General features: G+C 41.9%; 1 protein-coding gene across 1 annotated transcript in view; it reads left to right on the forward strand.

Moving 5' to 3' along the window:
* robo3 (roundabout, axon guidance receptor, homolog 3 (Drosophila)) overlaps window positions 1–25846 on the forward strand; it is a 170232-nt gene that overhangs the window by 116415 nt on the left and 27971 nt on the right. The window contains exons 3-8 of the mRNA XM_088012628.1: window positions 9308–9465; window positions 10413–10533; window positions 12368–12506; window positions 12670–12797; window positions 15278–15289; window positions 23047–23171. Coding sequence (XP_087868754.1) covers window positions 9308–9465; window positions 10413–10533; window positions 12368–12506; window positions 12670–12797; window positions 15278–15289; window positions 23047–23171 — 683 coding nt within the window. The remainder of the gene's footprint in view (window positions 1–9307; window positions 9466–10412; window positions 10534–12367; window positions 12507–12669; window positions 12798–15277; window positions 15290–23046; window positions 23172–25846) is intronic.

A 25846-nucleotide genomic window follows, 5' to 3' on the forward strand; every position in this document is an offset into this window, starting at 1 on the left:
ATTTGACTTTGTAATTTAATGCCTTGAAATTGGGCTTAAAAACTACTTTCTGAAACTCTGCCCTCAGGAAGTCATCACATCAACAACGTTTTTACCTGTGTTGCACTGTGAAGTAGCTCGTGTAACAAACTCAGCAGATGAGCAGCTCAGCCAAGTGTTTGCTAACTCATGCTGGCTAGTCTGAAGGAGCTGAGTGGGGGCGCTGCAGGGGAGGGCTCCTCAGTGAGGTTAGAGCTAGGAAACTGCAGCTCAGAGGAGGAGCTGCGACTCGAAGGCGGGGCTAGGTCCACCCAGGCGTTTTTCACAGTTGAATGGTTGCCACGGGAGATTAAAGGATTTCTCAAAAATGCATGAAAGTATCAAGGCAACACTCCAGGTATGTCTTTGATTAGGTATTAACATTATAACATGATGTATAGCTCAAAAATGTTGATTTTATATAATGCTGCCTCTTTAAGTCAATTTAAATTTGTGTGATGGTTTGCGGAAAGTGGGAACGGCAGGATTTTATCGCCTTACTGGAAACATTTTTCCGATCTGTTATTCATGTTCACCAAAATAGACAAAAACCCGTTTTGCTGCTAAATTATTGAATAAATAGAGCATTGAGCTGAACAACAAAAACATTTATTGTTTTTAATCTTATTTAGATTATTCAGCCATCAGCTTGATAAAAAGTGCTATTATACCCGTCTGGTTTTCAAGTGTTTGAGGAACCCTTGATCATTCATGGAACTTCTTTGATAAAAATCCTTCTTTAGAAATGTGGGCTGTGGACTCTGACGTTAGCATTGGGGACGTCTGCAGTGCTGCAACATGTTTAGCTCTGAGATGCTTTTGTAGGCTTGAATAGCTCTGCTAACTATTTTTAGCACAAACAACTTGAACACAGCAACAGTCTTTTCCATTTTCCTATCAGCTCTTTTTTTTTTTTTTTTTTTTAAATTAACCCCCATTGGTCCAAGAGAAGCGGCTTTGTCATCCATCACTGTTATTTGTTGATGTTGTGCGTCAGATAAATGGGCATACCAGGAATGCACAACATACAAAGGTTCCAGTCAGAACCATTGTATGTAAAATCTTTTATATATATATATATATATACATATATATATATATATATATATATATGTATATGTATATATATATATATATATATATATATATATATATATATATATATTTTTTTTTTTTTTTTTGAGCTGGTGCTATATAAATTAACTGAGCTTTTAATTAATAAACTTCTTATGATGCACTATTTTGACTTTGAACATCTTTGCATGTCTAAAAGACCCAAACAATGTTAATTTGAATCGATTATCTTTTTTATTGGAAACTTATAACATTCAATAATTTCAAAGAACAGAGTCGTTAAAGTCAAACATTTCCTCTGTTTTAGTTCTAGCCGAACAACACTGGCAGGAGTAACACTACTTCATATTTTTTTCTAAAAGTCAAGGTTGACGCAATGAAAGTCGAGTCGACTTCGACTAGTCATAGAAATGCAGGAAAGAAGAATATTGGCTACATTCACAGCAAACACTGACAAATGAGTTTAGACAGAATTTCATTACGGACGGTGAAAAGAGCAACAAAAAAAGAACATTATCCTGGACGTCTTCAGCAGCAGCAGAGCTGAGCTGCAATCTTTCGTCACTGTGTGCTGCAAAAAGACAGTTGAGTGTCTTTTTACAGAACACCGACTGGTGCTCATCTTGCACAGCTGAACTTAGGTGTCAAATTATTACCTTGACCACTTTTTGTGCACGTTGGAACATTATAAACCCAAGTCATTATAAGCCGATCACCTCTGATTACAGTTAAATCCGTCGCACCCCTTCCACCGCTGCAGGCGGCTCTTCCTCGACGCGCAGCAGGCGTCTCCGACGATGAACCGACGTGCTGCAGACAGCAGCACAGACACACTGTCTCAGACGCTCAGGATGCAGCTTGAGCTACGCTTTCAGATTTTGGAAGCCAGCAGCGTTTTTATGAGAGCGTAAAGTTGCCAGGTTAGAAGCTTCAACGTACATTGTGACGCTGATCACGCGGGTGGACGAAGAAGAGACCGTCGTCATGCCAAGTGGCGTCTGCAGTAGCCTTTTGGTAAATTACTGACACATTGTTTATGCAATTCAGACCATCTGACATTCCCCTCCCAGTTCCCCATCTTCCACCTTCTTGGAAAAATCAGTTTTGCCACGTGTTTACGACTTGCCGACATGAAACGCAGCAAAGATATTGCAGAGCACAGAATCGACTAAAAGTTAACTAGTTACTGCGTCCCTTACTGATTCTTCTCCTTTTATAGGCAGTAAACCCAGACAGAGAGAAAGAAAACGGCATGTTCTTCCCAAACTCCTGGGACTCTTATTTTCTTCTTCTTTTTTTTTTTCCTGGGCTGTATGGAAATCATTTCTTACGTTGTCGTCTGCATCGTTAATGGGACCAGCTGCTTTCGGATTGTGAGCCAGGTTTGGTGGCGACGGCAGGAAGGTGGGGGTCCGAGGACTTGCCGGGCGGGAACGGGGCGATACGGGCTGCTAAATGGACTCAGCTGACAAGACTAAACACAGCAGCAGCGGTGGCCTAAATGGCCCTGCCAGGGGACTAGCTAAGGGACAAAAGAAGATGGAGGGGACAGATTTGGTTGGGGAGGTTGGGGGGGGCGAGCTCTGGACGTTGATGAACAGGTTATGTGTGTGCGTGTGTGTGTGTGTGTGTGCGTGCGTGCGTGTGCATGTGTGTGTGTGTGTGTGTGCGCGGTTGAAGGGAAGTGAGCAGTGCTTGGACAGAGAAGGTCACCCTACTGCGCTTGTGGATGGGGTAATTAAAATGTCCTCTCACTGTGATTTACTTTCATTTACTGTTATCTTTGAGTCACTTTTATGATTGGTCATATAATCATTTCCAGAGAGCCAGACCATCTCCTGACATTTAGCACGGCTGTAAAATACTTTGTGGGGGAATCAATAGGCTAAAATAAATTTGGAAGAAAGGCTTTCTCCTGAGTGCGTGTGCATGTGTGTGTGTGCTGGTGGACTGCGGGGGGATTACAGTCGGCCTGTATGTTGCACAGAGAGGCTCATATTGAATGCAGACTCTGTTTTGCTGTATTTGCCACCACAGCTGCCAAGCAGCACATCCACCAGAGTGTCTGTGTTTGCATTGGGGATGTGGCGGGGTGGGGGGGCTGGTGCTTAGCGGCGGCACGGACATCTGTCTCCAACTGTGAGACCCCCCCCCCCGCCTCCCCTCCACACGCCGCACACACTTCCACAGAGCCTCCCATCACCGCCGAGAACACACACACACTCCCGCCGCACACGCCAATATCCTGTGTGGGCTGTTGTTGGGGTGTAAGGCCTGATAGGGATCAGAGGGGGGTCCTCTCTGGATAATGAGAGTGGCTGATGGAAGGTGGCTTCTGATGAGGGCCCCCATAGGGCCGGTGGGCCTGGGCAGATATTGCTGTGGGGAGCCCGCTCCACTTTTAGAGGGAACGCAGTAGATGGGGCTGGCTGTGTCTCCGCAGGCTTGAAATGAGGCTGAGAAAGATGTTTGGACTTGGGCAAAAAGAGCAAAAAAAAAACATCAGAGTGCTTCTTGATGTGCGTTCACACCAAAGCAGATTGCTTCATGTCAGGACAAGATGTCTGATGACAGAATGACAGATGCCCAGCTCAATCCCCCTCAGCATCGCCTGAGCCGCTTTACATCCGTCTCCCCCTCCTCTTACCTCCATAAGCCCTGCAGCCCAAGGCACCATCACTCCCTCTCTGCAGTCACTCTTTATTCCTAGCAGATTCACATAGACTTGCAATGCTTTGGTTCATTCGATTTATAAAAGCAGTGACTGATCAAGATGTCTTTGGAGAGTTTCACGTAATAGGGTTTCTGCAAATTTCAACAGTATTTCCTACTGAGGAGCGGCTAAAATCCTGATCTTTTTCCATTAGCGAACGCCCTCTTAGGCCCAGAACGCACCGCTCGCAATCCAGCTTTTCACCCGCTGAGCAGATTTTTTACCTGACACAGGCTCCGACTCAGTGGTCCGTCAATGTGCCACCAGACTCCAGAGAATTTACGCAGTAGAACGTAGCGCCGGCATCAACACAAGCAGCTATAGACAGAAAGCTGTAGCTGCTCCAACAAGATCGCTGTCCCACGTTTTTCTTTTTTTTTTTTTCTGTGAGGTCCAGCCATAGATAACTACCCCAGACCCGTCACAATAACAGATTTACCCGGGCGATGTATTGGCCCAAATCATTGCGATAAATGCGGCAATTTGAGACCATTTTCAAGTTATATAGTGCTTAATAATGCAAGTGCAGCCTCTCGAAGACCAATAAACTTTAGTTTTCTAATGAACGTTTAACACGGGACCTGAAAGACATTTTAAACATCCAAAAAGAAACAAACAGAACACCCAAAACCCGGAACAACAAATAAAATGGCTGCTGAAGTCTCTGTAAACAAAATTGAGATCCATGCACCAGGCTGGAGCTTTTTGTTATCCAGACTTTGGTAGAAAGAGAGAAAAAACAATGGAAACTATCCGGCTTGTTTTAACACAGTAGTGGTAACCCAGTAAAATAAACCCCACGTCTATTTTGGTCAGACATTCAGAACCTGTTCCAACTGCTGTATACGCCATCCAACCTGATCTTAGGACTTTCTGTCGGATCAGATGCCGAAGTGGATGTGTTTTGGGTTTTATGGCTAATAGTCATCAGTGTGGAAGCTGTCACTGAGTGAAACAGACTCTGTTGTTTTCAGTATCACAGAGGTTATTTAAAATTGGAGTCAGAAGAAGCACAGAGGGTGTGAAAGAGCTCCTGAAAAGACCACAGCATTCCCTACAGAGGCTGTCAGCTTGTATACTTTCAGTTTTAGATATGCACAAATATATATATATATATATATATATATATATATATATATATATATATATATATATATATATATATATATATATATACTCTTGAGTCTAATTCTTGTTAATTGGGTTTCGTTCACAGACGCCTCTATCTCATAGCCTGGATGACATTTTTGTTTTTAAACTCTGGGTTGTGTTTAAGAACATCACGGTTTTCTTTCCAATAGATTTGTGGAAGCGGCTACATTTTTACTGGATGACAAAAGTATTTTGTTGCTCTTTATATTCCTTAAGGAGAAACCAGAAGTCGGCAGCTCCCTGCTGGTCCTCCTTATCTTATACCTTGTGGGTTCTACTTGGAGCCTGCGCTTTGATTAAAGAACACAGTTCAGCCCCAGTGGTGCAGATTACTCTGGCTTTGTTGAAGGGGTTTAAAGAAAAGGTCAAAGTGCACCCACTTAATATGGGCCCCAAAGGGCCTCATGGGTAATTGTGAGTATCTAATAAACTTTTCGAGTCCTTTTTCTTGCTCAGATCTGGGGAACGCTGGGGGCTGGAATGAAAACGATCAGACTCCCCGGAGCCACGATTTCAGAATATTGTGTGACAGGTCATGACAGCAGTCCTTTAACCTCACCGCATGCTAATTTAAACCTGGGGGGATGGGGGGGGGGAAACCTGTTTCCTCCCTCACGCCGCGTGATGGGACACGATCCTGGACAATTTAGTTCGATTCTGCTTAATCTATGTGAATTGTGACTGAGCAAAATGTCAGTAATAGGTATGAAAAAGGTCAGGGGTGTGGTTCTGCATATCATTCCGAGATTGTAGGGGGCCAGTGGGATTCGGTGTGCCCCAAATGCTCTGTGCAAAGTAATTGGCCATCACTGTATGGGTCTGACTAAAGCCACAATCAGCCGTTTTCTCCCTCATAGACACAAAGGTACAACAAGCACAATGGCATAGACTTGGAAGGACAGGGCAGCACAAGCAGTCTGTTTGATTATGGGAGCATTATTTTCTCTCTCACGTATCAATATGTCCTTCTTTCATGACCTTGATTCCAAACAGAATATGTTGTTTTATCCCCATCACGCAAACACACACTACCTCCAACAATGTGGTGTTATCTTGAATACAGAAAGAAATAGTTCCTCCAGCTTTTTAAGGAATATATAGAATTGAAATACCTAGATGTGTTAGAGAACAATAATCCTCCTCTGCGACTTCGTTACATTACAGCAACATGTTTGCATCCTGAAGCCGGAGCACGTATAAGCAACATTCACATTTTATGACCCATCAGCTTTTCATAGCAGTTTGGATCCTGTTAGCATTTACGTCCTGTAAAATAATTCACACAAATACTCAGACTAATGACCAGACTCTGATTAGCGCTATAAATAAACCACGTTATGTGTTTATGTGACTTGAATCTAGGATGTTACTTTAACGTTCATTTCAGTGAAACGTCGACCTGCCGATGTTGATGGAATCCAGATGCGTTTCCTAGGCTCCTTATTGATTAATTGTCAATTTTATTTATATTTGCACCACTTTCTGAGCGAGCAGTTGCTGTAAAAGAAGGCTATACTGTTTGGAGGCAAAATTATTGTGAAGGTTACATTTTAGATGCATGGTTGGCATCACCTAAACCACAATAAGAGGAATGTTCTTAACTTAACTTTGAAATTTCTAAAAAGCCACCAAACATAAAATGCGAGTCAATAACACTTACATTAGTTGTGTTCTGTTCAGCCTTTCTATTATCTCTGGAAAAAAATCTTGCTCTTCATTGCTTTCTCACTCCAACATCCATACTGAAGGATGTTGTTAGCGAGGTCTGGTATTGGGTATTTCTGTGTATGAATGTGAGCTCATTGATCTGAAAAATATCAGATTTAGAGTTTCTGACAGAAACTGAAAATGAGCTGAAAATGTTCCGGCTACCAGACGATTTCTCTGTTTACTTTCCATATAAAGCAAAATAGTCTTTCTTTATATATTTACCCGGTTAAGTTTGCAAGTAAATAAAATTGCTGAACTTCAACTTAAGCAGCAAGGCAAACTCAGAGAATAATCTTTCCAGCTACTTCTTTTGTAGTGCAAGTCCAAGTTGCGAATGAAATACTGCACATAACCCAGGCATTATTTTTTTCCAGGAGTTAAGGAATCTTTTTTTTTTTTTGTGTCCTCGAGCCAGTTTGGAAAGAGAAAAAGTAAGCAAGAACTGCTGGCTACATTTATACTAGATAAAGGAGTTTTTCCTTTGACATGCACACATTTTCATGAAACTTTCAACAGACTTCTGCCAGACAGACAACAGGAGCCGTTACATAGGAAGTCAGTGAGCCTTGTGGATGATCAGGATCCGCGTTTCTTATAAACCAGATTTCAGGAAATGGAACCAAACTTATTGCCTGCAACAAAACATGAGAAAATTGTTTTTTTGTTTTTTTTTCCTTGAATCTGCCAATAATGTCTGATTAAGGAAACTTTTCCCTTTGTCAGTCATTAACAGCCGAATCAAACTCTTTGCAGCATCGATGGCAGTAGGTATGAAACATAATTCATACAGATTAAATAATAAAGATTATGGACCACTTTCTGGAACCAACGTATGCCAAGATAAAAATATATATATATATACATATACAGTATATATATATATTTTCCATTGCTCAAATTTAAGTTCTTTAATGACATCCTAGGGAGAAAAGCAGGAAGCACTCGAGTTTGGATGTGCTTTTGGACATTTTTATTATTAATAATGGGACCATGTTGTTCTTACTGCTGAATTTGTTTTATTTTATTTATTTGGGGAATTTCAGCTCCACAACTTCAAACACTCAAGCGTGTATGAATGCAACTCAGTGACAGTAAGACAGGACAATAAGACATTAAGCATCAGGCAGGCTTCGCACTAATCTTTCAAGGCATCAAATGCGCAAAGGACATTGCAAAGAACATGCTGTTTGAGCCTAAAAGATAAGAAATAATTCAACTACAATATGAGCAGTTACCGTAAACCTTACGAAATCCTTCTTCTGCAAATCAAATCTATCAGGTTTTACAGGCAGACCTTTAATGCAACAGGAATAAATTAATTCTGTTACTTTTAGCTGTCAGGCTCGCATGCAGTGCATTAAAGAGTACGTTCCCAGAGATCTGATGCACTTGACAGCTTATTTAGCTGGAATATGGAGAAGACTGTGAGCAGCTGTCGGTACAAATAAAGCTGCTAATTTATGATGTAGCTTAAAGCTTTTAAGGTAAACAAGCCAGTAATATCTAGGTCAGCCTCGAGATTCATCAACAATGAGGAGATTCATGGGTGAAATTCATTATTTGTCACTTTATCTTGAAAAATTAAAAGAATTTTATAATAATAATCGTGACACAGCTGACTTATTGGGTGATGCTTTTTTGAAAGGAGAGACTCCGACTCTGAAGATGCCTGCATATGAACATATCGTTACTGAAAAGCTGGTTATGACAAGAAACAATACATTGGCTAAAATGCAAACTTTAATGCTGCGTACATTAGCTGAGGTTAAATGCTTGATGCCTTCTGCAATGTCAGCAAAGTCAAAATAAAAAGGACATCTACGGTGTCCAAACATTCCCAACAATGTTTAGTCTAGAATTGAACTTACTAACATCAATTAATGAGGCTTTTGTATTGCATAAAACCGAGTGGTGCAGTAACATCTCTTACAAACAAAAATACTCTAAACGTTTCATGAAGAGCTATCTATGTAGTGTTAGCATGTAGCTTTGCTTAATCAAGCTATGGTGCTTCCTTTATAGCTGCTGGATCTGTGTTTGTGACTCTTATTTTGAAGTAAGGAACATCTGCGATCTGAGAGCCCTTAAAATATGAAGAACAAGACTCTAAAAATAATGTTCACATCTTCATAAATATATACCCTGAAAGCATACAAGCTGAAATTCTGTATTCTGGGTAAATTACAGTGGCTGATTAAATTGATTTACTCAGTTTGCTTGTTTAGATTATGACTTTGTGTTTGTGTGTGTCTGTGGGAGTGTGCTTGGGTCAGGCTGAATAATTCAGGGCATTGTGTGCCTCAGCTACTGGAGCCTTCATTATTGATGTGCTGGGATGCCACACACTCATGATATGAAGGCAATGAAGACCTCAGGGATACATGCACACCATGTTTCAATTCAGTCCTGTCAAGTACTGTCTGAACAACAATGGCTCATCATGATTTGTGCTTTTCAGCTTCTTGACAGGAGTGCCAGTGAGCGAAGGCGTAACAGACTCCTGTATAGATTGTGTATACTGAAAAGCCCAATCAACATAAGTATGCAGGATTTTAGTAAGAACCCCACGTCACAACGGCGCGGAGGCAGTGCCATCGACGTGGAAGCTCGTTCTAACTGTGCATCTTTTTCTGCCTCCAGTTCTGAGAGACGACTTCCGTCAGACACCCAGCGATGTGGTGGTGGCTGCAGGCGAGCCCGCTGTCATGGAGTGCATCCCACCCAGAGGCCATCCTGAACCCACCATCTCCTGGAAGAGAAACAACATCCGAGTCAACGATCGCGATGAAAGGATCACTGTAAGCAGACTTCAGCTGTACCCCACGAAAACCAAAAACACTTAATAATGTGGTTTTATGAAGCTAACATTAGCATCTGGGAATATAAACACTTCTTATATATCATGATCTAATAAAAAAATATCTTGTTATTCTAGTTCTTGCCCAGGTCCAATAATTGGGTGAATACAAACTAATGTCTAATTTATTCAACAAGATTTTTATGCTCATTTTCCTCTTCCGACAATCTTAATTTCTTAAGGTCTTATTGTGATGAGACCTTAAGAAAGACCTTTGACCTCCGGTCAAAGTCCAGATTCAATTTTGGGACTTTTGGAAACACGTGGAGATTGTTTTTAGCTCCTGCTGTAAATGTACACCTGGACTCAAGTTAATCCTCGTGTTGCATGAAGACATCTTTCACTGTAGAATGTTTTATTATGCAGAGAAGTTTATAGATGACAAGTCGACTGCAAAACAATCCCAAGCTTAAGTCTTCTACCACCTCGGTTGAAAGTTGTTTTTTTTTGGCACATATCTGCTGTATCCATAAAACCCAAATGGGGTTGTACCTGGGAACAAACACTTGCGCTCTCAGGGTCAGTACTGAAACAATTTTAGATGCCCATCAGACATCAACACATCATGCAATGATTTGGGTTATTGTGCATAAGTGCAGGCCACCATAAAAACAAAGCGTTTCCATGGTGATCAGCTTAGCGCTGGAATCATTGTCGAATCATGGAAGCCGTCGCAGGGGGAGCCATCTGTAACATCACACCCTGAACGTGACTGAGTGGCTTTGCGCTCGACCAACACGTCTCAGTATCCTGCCTCCACGTTTTCTCCATTCGTCTTCTCTTCCTAACCAAAACTTCTCCAACTTCATCCTCTTCTTACCTCCTCTTGTATTTTCCTTCCGTTCCTCTCTTCCACCGCCCTCCCTCCTTCGCTTCTGTCACTTTCAGATCCGAGGAGGAAAGCTGATGATTTCAAACACCAGAAAGAGTGACGCTGGCATGTACGTGTGCGTGGGAACAAACATGGTTGGCGAGAAAGACAGCGATCCAGCTGAACTGGTCGTGTTTGGTGAGTTATTTTCAAATTGATTGTATCACAGCACAGTGAATTCAGTTCTTTTTTTTTCCCACATTAGTTTGTTGAGGATCTTCTCTTGGAGTCCCTGTGGAGGTTTTGTTTTATACCTCCTTCCTTTCCTTGCCAGCTGTTGGAGTAGACCATCGATCTTTCCCTCCCAGTTGCCCTTTTGACCCCTCATCTTTTTCCTCCTGTCTGACTTTCAGCTCAGTGGGACTGCAGCATTCTTACAATGTGTATTGATTGTGGGGAACACACAACCAGCCATTGTTCTTCTTATACACTTTATTGCAACAGGAACACTTTAGTGTTTTCCAGGCTGTCACAATTTATTTTAAAGCAGTCATGAACTTTATGAGAGCTTGCAGGACGTACATGTCTCATTAGGTGTATTTAATATCCCTAATGGACTTATGGACTTATGATTGTTTCCCTTAAGAGTCAAATGTTGATGTATTCAAAATAATCAGAGGCGGATGGTACAATTATTACAAATTTAGCTAATAGCGATTTGTCTTTGATTCTTGATTCATATTTAAGAAATCCATTTGATCTGTTGTAACACAGACCGCACATGTAAAGTCGTTGTTTATGTCTGTTGCTGAACAATACATTGATAATCAGTGTGTTCACTGATGTCATATATACACTATTTGGTAAGCTATTATATTTACAGCAACATAGAAACTCCTCCACTCAGGACTTGTACAAGTCTAGCATCGCTGACAGCAAGAATAGAGACAGCTAACATGTCTGCAGACCCCACGCATCCTGGACACAAACTTTTTAAACTACTCCCTTCGCGTCGGTGCCACAGAGCGCTTTTGCGTAAACCGGCAGCCACAAATTCAACCTCATCTTCCTCTTCTGTAAAAACAAAAAGAACATTAGAAAATAAAAATAAGATAGAAGTAGTAATCATTTTTGTTTTTTTGTTTTGTTGTATATGTTTATTTTAAATGTCATCACTGAAAGAAAAAGCAGAACTGAGGCCAAATTCATTCTCGGTGTGCACAAACTTGAAGAATAAAAGCGATTAAAACCTGATCGGGTTGTATATTGACTCTTCTTCTACTGAACCGTGCTCACACAGCATTGGTTATTATGGGCTGTGCAGTGGATTGTGATAAATAATTCCATCTGTGTACAAAATGTCAGCAGGGAACTGTTTGTATGAACCTGCCTGCTTCCCACCACAATTCCCACTTCAGTTCTTATCCCCTGAAATTCTCCTGCATATCCCACGTCTGAGTCCAACCAGGCATGCAGGGGTTTAAATGCCTCCTGGCTTCATTTCTGGTCTCTTCAAATACTCAGATGTGTTTTTTTTTTCTTTCAGATATTAAACTTTGCTGTGCATATAAAATCTTTGGTAAATTGCATGAATCTTTTTATTTGTTTGTTTGTTTTTGCTTGCTTGTTAATCATTGCTGGGTCACAGGGGAGCTGTTGTTTATCCTCACCAGTCAACGGGCCACAAATGGCGTACGCCCTGAATACGAAGCAATCTATTACAGTCTGCTGAGAACATTAACTTTTAATTTATAATCACATTCACAAGTTTTGCTCTGGAGCTAATGACTAATCACAGGAACCATTTTAGATGTTTTGTTACCTCGAGAAGTACTGAGTATTTGAGCTTCTCTCATCCAGATGACTCAGTAAAGGAAAAAAAAAATCATACTAATTTACTATCTAGTCAGCAGAGACTATATTCCTGCTAAAACCAAACACTGACCCTGCAGCATCAGTTTTCTTCGAAGCATTTGGGTTTATTACCAACAAATCCAGGTGCAGCAGATCTAAGTAGCGGTTCTGATTTCAGAGAGGCCCGTCTTCACCAAACAACCAGTGAACCAGGTGGTGCTGGCGGATGATACGGTGGAGTTCTTCTGCGAGGTACATGGAGATCCCACTCCGACTGTCCGCTGGCGGAGGGAAGAGGGAGAGTTGCCCCGGGGCAGGTACAAAGAGAAACAACACTAGTACTTCAAAAATTCATCTCACATTCAGATGTTATGTATGCATGCGTGAGGGGAAGCTCACGCTTGCAAACAGCTTCCGCGGGCTCCCACTTTTTCTCAGATTTCTTGGGCAGAGTCATCGCCGGTGTTGATGTGTTTGCAGGTTTGAGATCCGCAGCGACAACAGCCTCCGTCTGAGCCAGGTGCGAGCTGAGGACGAGGGCACCTACACCTGTGTGTCGGAGAACAGCGTGGGCAAAGCCGAGGCCTCTGGGACCCTCCAAGTGCACGGTAAGGACACACGCTCATACTGCTGGATTTCTTTGGCATGTGTGAAAAACATACTGACTTGTAACATAACAGAAAGATCTAAATGAAAGTTTACATTCAGTCATTATGGGCTTGATTATCCGCATAATGTGGGGCTTTTAAAAAACCTACGTACATGGCTCTTTTTCCCAGGTAAGAGGTTTACCATCATACAGCTTCAATGGTTTTTATAATATAGAGCTGAGAGCACACGTTTGAATGTGAATGTGGATTTTAGGCAGTACGATCGACCCCCAACATCAAAATTTTGCTTCCAGGCTCCAATATACAGATGTGCTACACTTACACAAACTTTTCGTAAATGTACCTTAGCAAGTTGCACCACAACCGCATGTTTGGTGCAGCCTTCAGCAAGTTTCTGGGAGAGTTATGTCTGAATATTTGAGTGTTCTTCTTGGCAGAATTTGAAAAGTTGAAAAACAGGATTTTTAGGTTAGCTGGTCTCTTTAAGTTATAGTTAAGTGTGTGTGTGTGTGCACGTGCGTGTGTGTGTGTGTAAATGGTTGTTTGCTCTATATCTCTGTGTTTCCCCATCCTCGGCAGATGGCTTTTGTTCATTTGAAGGTCGCACCTTAACACGCGCTTTTTGTTGTTGTGACCAAATAGCTCAATGATTGCTCCTTCTTCTACTGACTTTGTACAATGAGTGTACACAGGCACATTTCCATTCAGCTTGAACAAACTTCAAGGCATTCAGAAAACCAGCTTTACTTTTGAAAGAGAGAGATGGCTATTCCACCAGTTTCTAGTTCATGGTACTTCTCTTTTTTATAAAAAAAAAAAATCACTACAGTTGTTAGTTGGAAAATCTGCTCAAGCAGCTGGCCAATCAGATATCAGGTTGGAATTAAACTCTTCATTATTTCTTCAGCTGTTTTGATCATTACATTGTGAAATTCTTAAAAGCCTTAAAAACATGTTCAAAGTTAAGTTAATAGCAAGTTGCCAGTGAAAACATTCTACATTATTTCACTGGTTATGCATTGTTAAGTTGAACTGAAAGAGAGATAAAGAGGAAAAAATGGATTTTAAGGTTCTTTCAAGCCTCGACTCGACATCCCTGCGGAGAAACAACTCAGATCAAAAAGCAGCGAAATTGCCTGAGAATAAAGGCGGTCCCTTGAAGAGAAGCGAGCGGATGAGGAATCTGTCATTTGCTATGATAAAAGGGAATATTTAGTGTTTTTTTTTTACTCGGTACAGACACCAGCCTCTACCCACAGAACGGACTGATAGACATGTCAATACGCTCCAATATGATAACTTCAAGAACGCTCTGACAATCAGAGCGGTGCAGAAACACACACTGGTGCAGAAGTGAGCGTTGAAACATTTAACTAGCAGAAGTTTGTCTCCGAGTGAAGGAGGGATTCCCAGCAGCTGCTCTTAGGCAAATGGAAATTGATTGTGGGTTGATTGTTATAGCTGGGAGCATGGGGTATGACAGGAAACCGAATGTCTCCTCTCATCTTCACCTGTGTCTTCATTTGGATCATCACTCCACTGTTTCTTCCTTTTAGGACTTTATTAGAGTCATTATTTTAAGTTTGATCACTTCAATATTCTTTTCAACTTTAACTCTGCAAATTTGCTTGTGTTTAAAGCTCTAAATTCATTTGAACATCCAGCAGGAAGACGGCTCCACAGGGCATCTTTGATTTATAAGCCACACCCCCTGGTTCTGTAATCCCAGCTGCATGCTCTGGAAGCACACATTATCTATCATCAATTGGTTCACACCCACATGAGAAATCAATATTACCCACTGGTCTGATCTGCTATAGTCTGACAAACAAACAAACAAAAAAAAGTTTCGGCCAAAGTTGGATTCGGCAAGTCAGGCTTTTTAAAGCCCAGATATTACAAAAAAAATTGCAATTGGTGCGTCCCTTGTGTTTATGATGCAGCATATAGATCCACATCTAGAAGATTTAAGGACAGGTAGTGGCTGACATGTCACACAAATGATGGGATACAGAAACTGTGCTGTGCTATGCTTAGCCTTCCTGTTATCTGCTGTAATTCTCACTCTCTCTTGCAAAAACAAATCAAATCTATCATAGAAACGTATTTGTTCGACTTTTGTAGAAAAGTTTCTTTCAAACCTTTTGCATTATGTCTCCATTTACTTATTCTAAAAACAACTAACTCTTAATTCTTCTTCCCTCAGTAGCAACTTCCTCACTGAAGAGGGTTGCAGCTAATGGAACCTGGTGGCACTCAGATATTGGTGTGTTCACTGATTGGAAAAAATATCGAATTTTTGAGTTTCTGACGAGCCGGGCACGAGTCGGGAGCGCTCGGTGCGAAAGTTCTCGACGCGTCTCTCATTTCACTCAATGTTCCGAGTCATTACCAGCTCATCATCTCATTTGTCTCACTTTTCTTCTCTCCCTCCCCTCCTCCACCCCATCGCCTCCTCTAACATCACTCCATCGCAGTCGGCCACTCGTGTAAGTATTCCATTTCATTCCATCGCTTGTATATTTGCGTGTGTTTGTGTGTGAGCGATCCCTCTCGGGTTGCCATGTTTCAGACAGCAGCCACTAACGCGGATGCCCGTCTGCCTGAAAGCATAAAAGGATAATCAATTAGCAGTGAAGGCCTTCTACGATCAGGAAGGAAGGCTTTTTATTTCCACCAGTCTCGTGCCGCGTCATCGAACGATTGGACCTTGGGAAGCAGGAAGCAGGGCTCCCATTAATACCAGGGATCTTTAATTCAGAATCCAAACCTTCAGCCTTTGTCAAATGAATTAAAAGGAGGCGATGCGGCTGCAGTTTAATTCCGATTAATCCAACGTACCCGAAGAATTCAATTTGCTCTCTGGGTTGAAATGCATCTACGTGGAAGTGATAAATGTGTGCTAATGCCAGTTGTGTGTCTGTGAACGAGATGTCCGTCGGGGACACAGAAGCAGGATTCCTTACTAGTTTTAACTCTCCGACGTTCTGGTGTGCGGAGCTTCCTGTTTGCATTCCTTCAAGACAGACATGTAATTGAGGTCAGGAGCTTAAACTGAGGCAGAGGCTTTCAGTCGGCTGCTGTTCAGGCTGCATAAACAGTGGAGTCATGCCGTTTTTCAGGAAAGGTTAATACAGTGGTTCTTAGTGGTGGCGGTTATGCTTTCTACCCAACATTAATGTTTCTTTAAAGGAGGAGAAAAAAAATGAAGTTTCATCTGAGACCCATTCTGCCTGTCAGAAGAGATGAGGTGAAATAAAGATTTTCAGCTATTAACACATTTAAAGACTTAAGTAAGTCATGCTGGAGTGATGCAATTAAGTGTGAAGTTTGTGTAGAAAATCTCATTGAACTGAGCTAGAAGTCACTGTAGAGAGTTGAAAGTAACAGTCGATGTTAATTATTGAAAATTACTGTTTTGTAACCCTGACCGACCAGAAAGTAGCTTTTACGTTTTGCTGATCCTTCTGGGCCACCGTACCATGTTCAAACGTAGCTGCTTTTTTGACAATAACCCCAGTTTCATCTGAAGAAACACCAGAGCATGATCCTGCCACTACCATGTTTAACTACAGGCGTGATGTTTGATGGTCAGTTCTTGTTGTCAAACTTACCTTTTTAGATTGTGGCCAGAAACTTCATGATTGGTTTCATCAGAACATAACATGTTCTCCCGTAAACGTACTACTTATATTACTGTTATTTTTTGTTTGTTTGTTTTATTTTTGTGACACATTTTGCCATGGTAACAAATGGAGGTTAATGTTTAAAAGGTTTTGGGAAAGTTTAGGCAGGCCAGATACATGGAGAGGCTGTTGTAACAACAATGGCGGCCATGTTTTACCGTTTTATCTTCTCTCAGCCTTTGTAAGGTCACTGTTGTCCCATATTGCCACAATTAGTTTATCTGTACCATAACTAATATTAATTATGATATGCTGTCTGATACCTGGCTGAGAAGATTCTCTCCAGCTTCTCTGCCAATTTGGCTTCAAGGAGCAGATTACAGGAAATCGCTAGAATAAGAGCTGAATGCTAAAATGTTAGGATTTAGTTTTTTTCCCCCCATCTTACATCTGACTGATATGCTCATTTTCAAATAATGCACTGACTGTGAACACACTCATGTCCAGACAACACAGAAGCGTCGGTTTATCCGTGATCCAAATGAATCCTCCAATCCTACACTTGATTGAAACCGTGTGCTTCCTGAGAGATCCTAATGCTCACGGAGCGAGAAAGACAACTAGACGGATTCCATTGTGTCCTTAGGTTTGAACTTGCTTACATTTGATCGGTACAACTTTCAGAGTTCTTACTCATTTCAATCTGAAAATGAAATTTCATTGGCAAACGAGAACGCACAGCGAAGAAAATATATCTCTGAAGACCAGCGAGGCTTTGAAATGTTCTTATTCTGAGTGTTCTTCTCCTCTTTCCCCAAGGTGCTGCGACTTTAGAAAATAATCAAAGTCCTGCTTCTGTAGCTTTCTTTCTTGAGCTATTTAAAGCATCATCATTCTTTAAGTTCCTTTATTGATGTTGGATAAAGAAGTTGGAGCTCAGGGCAAAAAAGAAAAGAAAAGAAAAAAAAGGCTACCTTCCAATTAAATGTAAGCTCTGATGAATTATAGCCCGACTGCAATACATAGCTCCATGGAAATAACCAAGTACTCAGTCTTCATTTGGGAGTGAAAACAGTCTGAGGGAAGAAATAATGTTTAAATGTAAGAGCAGGGGTGGGTTACGAGGAAGCGGGGGTCGTCGTGGCGTAGGGGAGTGTTTGTTGGAGGCAACATGTGTGAAACAGCGTCTGGGACTCTGACAGCTGCCTGTCACATCTAAGCCCCCGAAGGAGCTCCTGCTGGAAGTGTGTGTGTGTGTGTTTAGCCATGTGTCTGCAAACGATATGCGAGACGTGCATGCAAAGGAGAAGAGGGTTGGGGGGGCGCGGGAGAGATGGGGGCAACATCCTCTGCTTGTGATCACTTTGTCTGTCTTTGCTGTGTGATTTGAACAACACGGCGAGTTCGTGCAGCAGCGGTGGAACAAACTCCCACTCTGATCTCCGAGCGGCGCTCGGTAGGTGGCAAACAGCTGAGCCCAAACGTTTCCCCCTGCCTCGGTTTGTTTACAACGGGCTTGTGTTGATCAAACCGGGAGCTGAGCTGAAGGTTCAGCTGGTCCCGACTTCCACTTCGTTCTGCAGAAGCTTAGAAAATGGTGATATTTCAGAATCTGCTGTTTGGCTCAGATTAGGGGAGATTAGACTCCCAATGATTGTAGATTTTAGGATTAATAATATCTAACCAGTTAACAACTTACAGTGAACACTGTGCAGACAGGACCATCTGGTCAGTCTTTATTCTCGCTCCGCTCTGGGTTTCCAGACAGTACAGGACAGCCCTTCAGTCCACTGGTCACTGTATTCTTATTTTAGTCTCAAAAAGTAAAAATAATATGAAAACCATTTGACTTCCAGAGATTTTTAATATGGTTTTATAATATTTTCCGTTTAAGTAGGACTCTATGAAGATACAGTTAACCCCTGTATCTTCATAGATACAGGGGTATCTATGAAGATACCCCTGTATCTTCATAGAAAGTATTAATACTTTTAATTATTAAAAGTATTAATACTTTTAATTATTAAAAGTATTAATACTTTTAATAATTAAAAGTATTAATACTTTTAATATTAATAATGTTCCGAGTCATTACCAGCTCATCATCTCATTAATTATTTAATATTAATACTTTTAATACATAAAAGTATTAAAGTTACTTTTATGTAACTTTAATAAAAGTTACATAAAAGTATGTAACTTTTATTAAAAGGTTTTACATTTGTCAAAACTAACGTGACGTTGCGACAGTGTAATATTAATTTCTGCTTATGGATCTGCTGTCATACAGAAATAAACCACTAGGTCAGAAACAACTAGTCAGGATTAGATTCTTAGTGCTGCGATCATTCTTGTGTATGTGCTGCTCACACCCTCTCTCTTGCTCTATGTGGTTCAGAGGCAACTTACCGTGATCACTGATGACTGTAGATAAACAGTTTTCCTGGAGACGAAGGTTGTTTCTTCGCCATTAGCACATTTAGCAGCACGTACGCGAGGATGATCACAGGACATACTTTGTTTGGTCTTCCACTGATACATATAAAACTGGTTGTGCATTTCTGCACAACTGTCAGCAAAAATAGTGTTAGGTAAGGTGAACACACCGACACATAAGCAATTACAGGATATTAGCGTATTTCTGCTGTTGCTGGATCCTCAGAGGTGCGTTCACACCAGGCCTCTTTAGTCCAGCTCTAGTTCATTTTCCTAGAAAGTCCGGTTTGTTTGGGGAGGTGTGAATGTGTAATCAAACAAAAAAAGCAAACCCTGGTCACCCCTCTTATCATTACTGATATAAATTTGTTATAAAATAATTACTGATTTCACTTTAAAAATGAGGTAACTTGTAAAGTTTAAACAGTAATGATTTCTTGGTTAATGTCAAGTTGTCATAACAAAGACATTTTGAATAATGTCAACTTTGTATTAAAAGTGTCATAATTTACCGAATGACGCTTCATGACAACAGTCATAAATATTCATGAAGGCTTATTCATGTTCTTGACAGGTGTTATGTCATGTTTATGAAAGTGTCATGACAGTCTTATTCACCCCCCCTCCAAATAAAGTGTTACCGAGAAATCTTACAACCACTAAAATCTGGCACTATTCCATTTTTGTTAACATTTTGTGAAAAACAAAAGTTGCACTTCAGAGGTTTTCAAGTCGTTGCTTCAGCGGTTCTTGGTGCAGACCAACACACTCGAGGGGAGCATGTTTTTGAAAAAGGTTTGGATAAGCATTTAAACTTGGGCATTTGATAACAGTTTTATTTATTTATTATTTTTGCCAGAAATCCCCGCCCCCATAATTACAGCAGCAGGCCACCGACTATTTTCAGAATTGTTCTCAATTTAGACTGAGATTTCGTGCCCGTCTGACTGAAACACAGAGTAACCAAGAGATTCCCGCTCCAACCAAACTTCCCTCCTTTTAAACTGACAGTTCTTGTCTGGAATGTTGTGGAAATCCAACATGCCAGCCCATGTCTATTTTTACCTCCCTCTTGGCGCGTCAGCCCCCTCCGTATGTTCGACAATTCTGGCAACGGGGCTTTTCTAAAACATGCCTCCCGACTCAGTCAAAACGCTTCTCTTTGTCTCTCCTTTAGCATTTAACACTCGGCAGTTGACATCCCCGACTTGCTGTCGCTTGGCTCACACGGCGCTGATATTTCATGTGTTATTTTGCATGACAGTAATTTGCCGTCCTTGGTAGGAGCCTGTTAAAGAGGAGTCACTGGTGCACCAAAGAGCCCGCAGCGCTGACTCTTAAATAACTCCACAAGTGACACGCAGACATTGTTTGCTGATTCCTGTCATGTATATTTCAGCGACTCTCTTGCGATCTATATCGTCTTCCACCCCCATTTCTAGTCCCAAGTGCGGATGCTAATGTTCCTCGCTGCCCTAAATCTGAGGCTCAGTGTCGTGCCGAGTGCACCCATTATTGCTAATTATTTATTGCAGCCTCAGGCGACGCGCCAGCTTGCCTCCTCCAATCAAACATTGTTATTCTGCAGACAGGCACTATGTGGTGCAACCAAATGCAGCGTGTTAATTCTGCGCCGTCTTTAAATGTTTGAAAAAGTTTAGTTTTGTAAGAAGGAGAAGGAAATGCTTATTTTTATTTTATTTTTTTGTGGGGGTTGTCTTGCCCTAAAATGGCCTTCAAAGCCCAATGCTTTAATGTTGGGCATGTTCTTTCTGTTGCTTCTTCATACACATGTACGTATACGTGTGTGTGTGTGTGTGTGTGTGTGGGGGTGTGTGTGTGTGTGTGTGTGTGTGTGTGCGTGTGTGTGTGTGTGTGTGAAGTAGCCTGGAGATGATTTACATAAGGAATGGGTATTACTCTGCATTTCTTTAATATTTCAGGGCTTTGCATCAGGCTGTACAGGAAGCCGGTCGCTGAGATCACTTTCTCATGTCCACATGAAGCACGGGGGGGAATGTGTGGACTTTGACCTTTAGGGTCAACAGGGAGCTGCCTTTTTGACCCCAGGACATGACCCTCACCAGCTCGGCCAAGCAGCGCCCCCCCCATCTGAGCTGGGATTTATGCCCCTGTTGACACATGGGTCCCCTCCTGTAGCCTCCAGGTTGGGTCCTAAAATTTGTGTCTGATGCGTGCCTGAGAGTAATTAAGGAGAATAAGCAATTCAGTGATAGAAAATGTTAATTCTTTACATCAATCTGCTTTTAGCACTCCCCCCCCCCCATTTATTGTTCTTGTCAAAAGCTAGCTTTAGACTATTTTGGTGGTCCAAACTGTGACTCCCCCCCTCCACCTCTCTGAAATGTGCAGATGGGAAATGAAAGACCGGCCATATTGGACTTACCTCACATCAGTCCGATTTTGCACATAGTTTGAACACACTGAAGGAACAATCAAAGGCAAAAGCCCAACTTTTGTGAGTCAGTGATGCGTTCTGCTCATGTTGTTGGTTTTCTCCTCTTTGAACATCAATCGTTGGACTGGGGCGTTTGAAGAAAACAGCGTTTCATGTTTGCTTTAACTGCAACGTTTGGGACGCGTGTTTCGCTTCCACAATTAAGAGTTTTTCTCTCCCCCCCCCAAATTAGGCGTCCAAATGAGAAACTAGCAGAAGGAACGCGTTTGTTCTCTCCCCTGACTGTGACTGCACATTCTGCCGCTGAATGGCTCTCCTCCTTCCTGTCGTCCCGTCTTTCTGTTCGCTTCTATGCTAATCGAGGGTGAGAATGAAAGAGAAGCAGGAGATCAGGTGGGAAGATGAGAAATCAATTAGGACTGTTGGAGGGCATCATTATGCATTCACACCCCCTCTGCGGAGGAAGGCCTGTCACTTTGCTACAGAATCAATACAAATCAAAGAGGTGTGTGTGTGTGTGTGTGTGTGTGTGTGTGTGTCTTTGTGCATATGAGCGCACACACCTTTACATGCAAGCGGCAGAAAGAAAGTGAGAAAGCCTGCCATTTATCTGCAGCCCCCTTTCTCCTCCTGCCTGACACCAGTTCAAAGACATCTGATTAGCCTCATCACAGAGGTGACCCACAAACCTGGATTCAGACGCCGGGACGTCTCAGCTCGTCTTTTTTCGCTTTTCCGCGACAGAGGCTGAATTGTGGCTCTCAGTCGGAGCTGTGAACATTTACAGCGGCGTGCCGTGCTGCTGACTGGAGCCGAGTCGGCCAAGGTTACGCGGGGGCCTTCGTATTGTTCCCTGTTAGTAGAAAATATCCAGTTAGTCATTTCAGTTCATGCACAACATCAGATGGACTTTTACAGCACAAACGGATCAAATTCAGATTGAAATATGTAGCAATATGTGAGTTAATGAGTTTGGTTCATCACAATGCAATCTTGTCTTTAAATCTGTCTGTGCGGTTAAATCGTATAGACAGATTCAATCGCATTCAGTCCGATTTAATCATATCTGTAACACAGCGCAGTTGATACTGTACGAAGCAATAGGGTCAGGGGTAAACTTCTAACCAGACTCGGTTAGAAGTTTTCAAAAGATCCCGGCTGATTGCGTCGTAGCTTTTGTCCATGCTGAAGTTCTCCTCCATCGAAGAGAAAAACAGCCGGTCTCTGAAATAACCGTGCTAATTACTTTTCAAGAAAACGGTAATGGATTTAGTAGCGATCAGACAGAATAACCGCGGCACAGGCTCGTGTGCGCTTCAACCACATGCAAATTTTGATTTAATTTAACTTAATTGCATCGTCCAGGATGACTAGAGTCAGTCAGTTCATTTTTTTTTTTTTTTTTTGTTGTCATTTTGTCATGAACTGTAACAGAAGAATTACATCACGCAAGCTAGTCCCTGACAGTCCAGCTTGGAGAGCAGCCTCCTGAAAATGGAAGCAAAGCAGAGTTTTGGTTTCTGGAAGTGGAAGTTTTGTTCCACTTGTGTTGACTCTGACAGTCTGTGCTCCTCCTGTTTCTAACTCTATATTTGTGTTTTAAAGACGAGAAGGAGTCTGACAGAGTCGTCGGTTTAGCTGTCATCAGCTCATTCACTCAGCCTCGCTGCTGGGATATAATATGACATGCAGATTGTTGATATGACCAAATGGGAAGATTTCCACTATTAAATTTGCCCCTTTTGTCTGTGTTTCTGTCGTGCAGTTCCTCCTCAGATTGTCGTCCGGCCACGAGACCAGATCACGGCTCCGGGTCGGACCGTAACCTTCCTCTGCGGCACCAAGGGAAACCCTCCGCCCGCGGTCTTCTGGCAAAAAGAAGGCAGCCAGGTGAGAACGTGCCTGTCAGAAGCGTGGCGGTAAACACTAAAACACCTTCTGTTCTGAATAAATCTGCCCTCTGAGGCATTTGGCAGGATCTCTCTGGCACAATGAGTCTGACTGAAGGCTGAGTTGAGCAGCAGAGAGGCGGGCGGCTGTTGGCGGAGCTCAGATCGGTGATTGTAGACACGGGCCACATTACGGGAAAGTAGCTTCTGCGTTAAATGGATTTCATGGTGATTGCCGTCCTTGCACAGCCTGACCTGTAAATGCAGTTTGTCAACCAGAAATCAAGCATCAGGCATTCAGAGACGCTCGGGGATGAAAATGAAAGTGTTATGAATGCAGATGATCTGGATCGTGAAACGTGTCGTATTTCATCAATTCTACCTCGTTGTTTTCCTCCTTTCATTGGAGGGATGATGAGGCCAAGGGGTAACGTGTTTTGCCTCGTTGTCTTTGGTTTTACTTCCTGCTTCATGTTCTCCAGACACACTCTGTATTTCAGAAGTTTCACAATTGTAAAACCACCTGGTTTGTAATGTTCCCCTGTGTTGTCAACATTCTGGCATGAGAAAAACTTATATCCACGGTACTTTTACACCGAAGCGGTCTTAGTGCTAGATCAGGGCTGGTGCAGGTTCTATAAAAATACAACAAAGAACCAGCGGTGAAGTGAGGAACGACTCTGGAGACGGCTTTTATTTGCGCTGTTTTAAGAACGTTTTTTATTCGGGGCGTGGAAAACCTCAGCAGAAGATTAAAGCTAGAAAAAAACTGAACTTTTAATCCATCAAGGGCTGCGTGGTGGCAGAGTTGGTTATCCTGCAGCAACAATGTCCTGTTTTCAAATCCCAAGCAAGGATATAGACATCTTGGATGTATATTAATATTATACATATATATATATATAGTTTTAACAGATTAAAAACAGTTATTGAGCTCATATGTCCACTTTTTTCAGTGATCTGGCATCAATGAGGACATTTGAACTGGAAACGTTGCTTATTTTGTCGGCATGCATCTTTTAGCGTTCTTCATGCTGCCAGATACAGCCAGAGTGTTTTCAGCACCTTTTTCCCCCCCTACATCAATATTATCATCATTTGAAAGCTGCAGTTTTCTTAACCTGAAGTTATATTTGTCTGACATGGAAATGATTTGATGATTTCAAACATTCGAGTGTGACCAAAAGAAAGAAAAATGGCTTATATATATCAGGGAGGTGGACGTGCGTTTAGTTAAACTCCTTTTGTAGGAAGTTCTTTCAGAAACCCACACCTCTTGACACACTTCGGTTCTTCTCTGCCTCTCGTCGTCTGTAGCTACCTGCTGCAGATTAGAGCCACTCTAACTCACACACGGCATATGCACTTCACCTTCTCATCATCCGCCCGGTGCATTATTCACCAAAGCGTGAGTCTGCACAGGCCTGCATGTCTTCAGAAGCATGTGTGTGTGTGTGTGTGTGTTTGAATGGGTGAGAGCGTGATAAGCATTACAGCCTGTTGGAATGCTCAGAGACGATGAGAGCGAGAGTGCGTGGGTGCCCGCAGCGTGGCTTCCAGGTATAGATTATAGGGGAGGGCGGACGAGATTGGAGGAGGCCTGAAAAAAATGTGTGTGGGAGAGAAGGTGTGGAGGAGAGAGATAAAGAGGAGAAAGCATAAGGAGGAGGAGAGAGAGAGCGTATGTGGGAAGCATGTTGGGAATGAGGTTGGAGAGGGTTTCGGAGTCTGCAGTGGCGTTCACACGTCGCTTTGAGGCGACCTGCGGCGGCCCAGCCTGCTCACCTCAGACTCTACTGACCAGGATAAATAATGTTTTTACTGTGACCCACACTGAGCACAGCACATCTGAAAAACATCTGGTTGGGTAGAAAATCATACTTAACTATGTGCATAATGTGCATTGTTAAAGCAATTTTCAGTTTCATTTTAGTCTTCGTGAGCTTCCACTTGCAATCGATTAAACTGAATTTAATTCAAGAAAAGTTTGGTTGTTCTAGAAGAACTTTTTTTTTTCTTTCCAGCCTTTAGCTTACATCATATCTTGCAGAAATATTGGAAATGTGTCTGTCGGGGTTAGAGTACCAAAAACATCCCCACTGTTTCACCATGGCACAGTAAAAGCATTCAGGAATAACTGGTGTACATGACATGCTTTTCCATTACAAATGGTGTAGAAAAAAAAAAAACATAATTTGACTGTTAAGGTGTTTCCATTAAATAAGAAGCGCAATTAAAATCCCACATGGACATGTTTGTTCATTAAAAAACATTCTGCCGCATCCTCCTCCTCCCACTTCCTGTTGTTTTCTTTTGTCTTTTTCACCAGTAGTAACATCCGGTTGTTGATCACGTGATCCGTGTGCTGCAAAAATAAAATGATTCCACTGTAGTTTTGCAAATTACGCAAATTTTAATACGGCCAAAACAAAAGAAAAACACTTTGTCATAACGCAAAAGCTTTTAATTGGAAAATGAGTTTTATGATGTGGCGAATTTATTGCTTAAATCCAATTTGTCCATTTTTAGGTCAATGGAAATGTAGCTGGTGACATTTCTAAAACTGGATATTTCCTCAGTTGTCTGGTATTTCAGTCTTTGACTGGTCCAAAGGGTCTTTGAGTCACAGAGACGGTACGGGGAAAAATAGTTGTGGTTTCGAAAGCATAGGTTTGC

This window comes from Poecilia mexicana, unplaced genomic scaffold (assembly GCF_051168715.1).
Source record: "Poecilia mexicana isolate PSO_F unplaced genomic scaffold, ASM5116871v1 scaffold_14, whole genome shotgun sequence".
In the NCBI taxonomy this organism is placed as follows: Eukaryota; Metazoa; Chordata; class Actinopteri; order Cyprinodontiformes; family Poeciliidae; genus Poecilia; species Poecilia mexicana.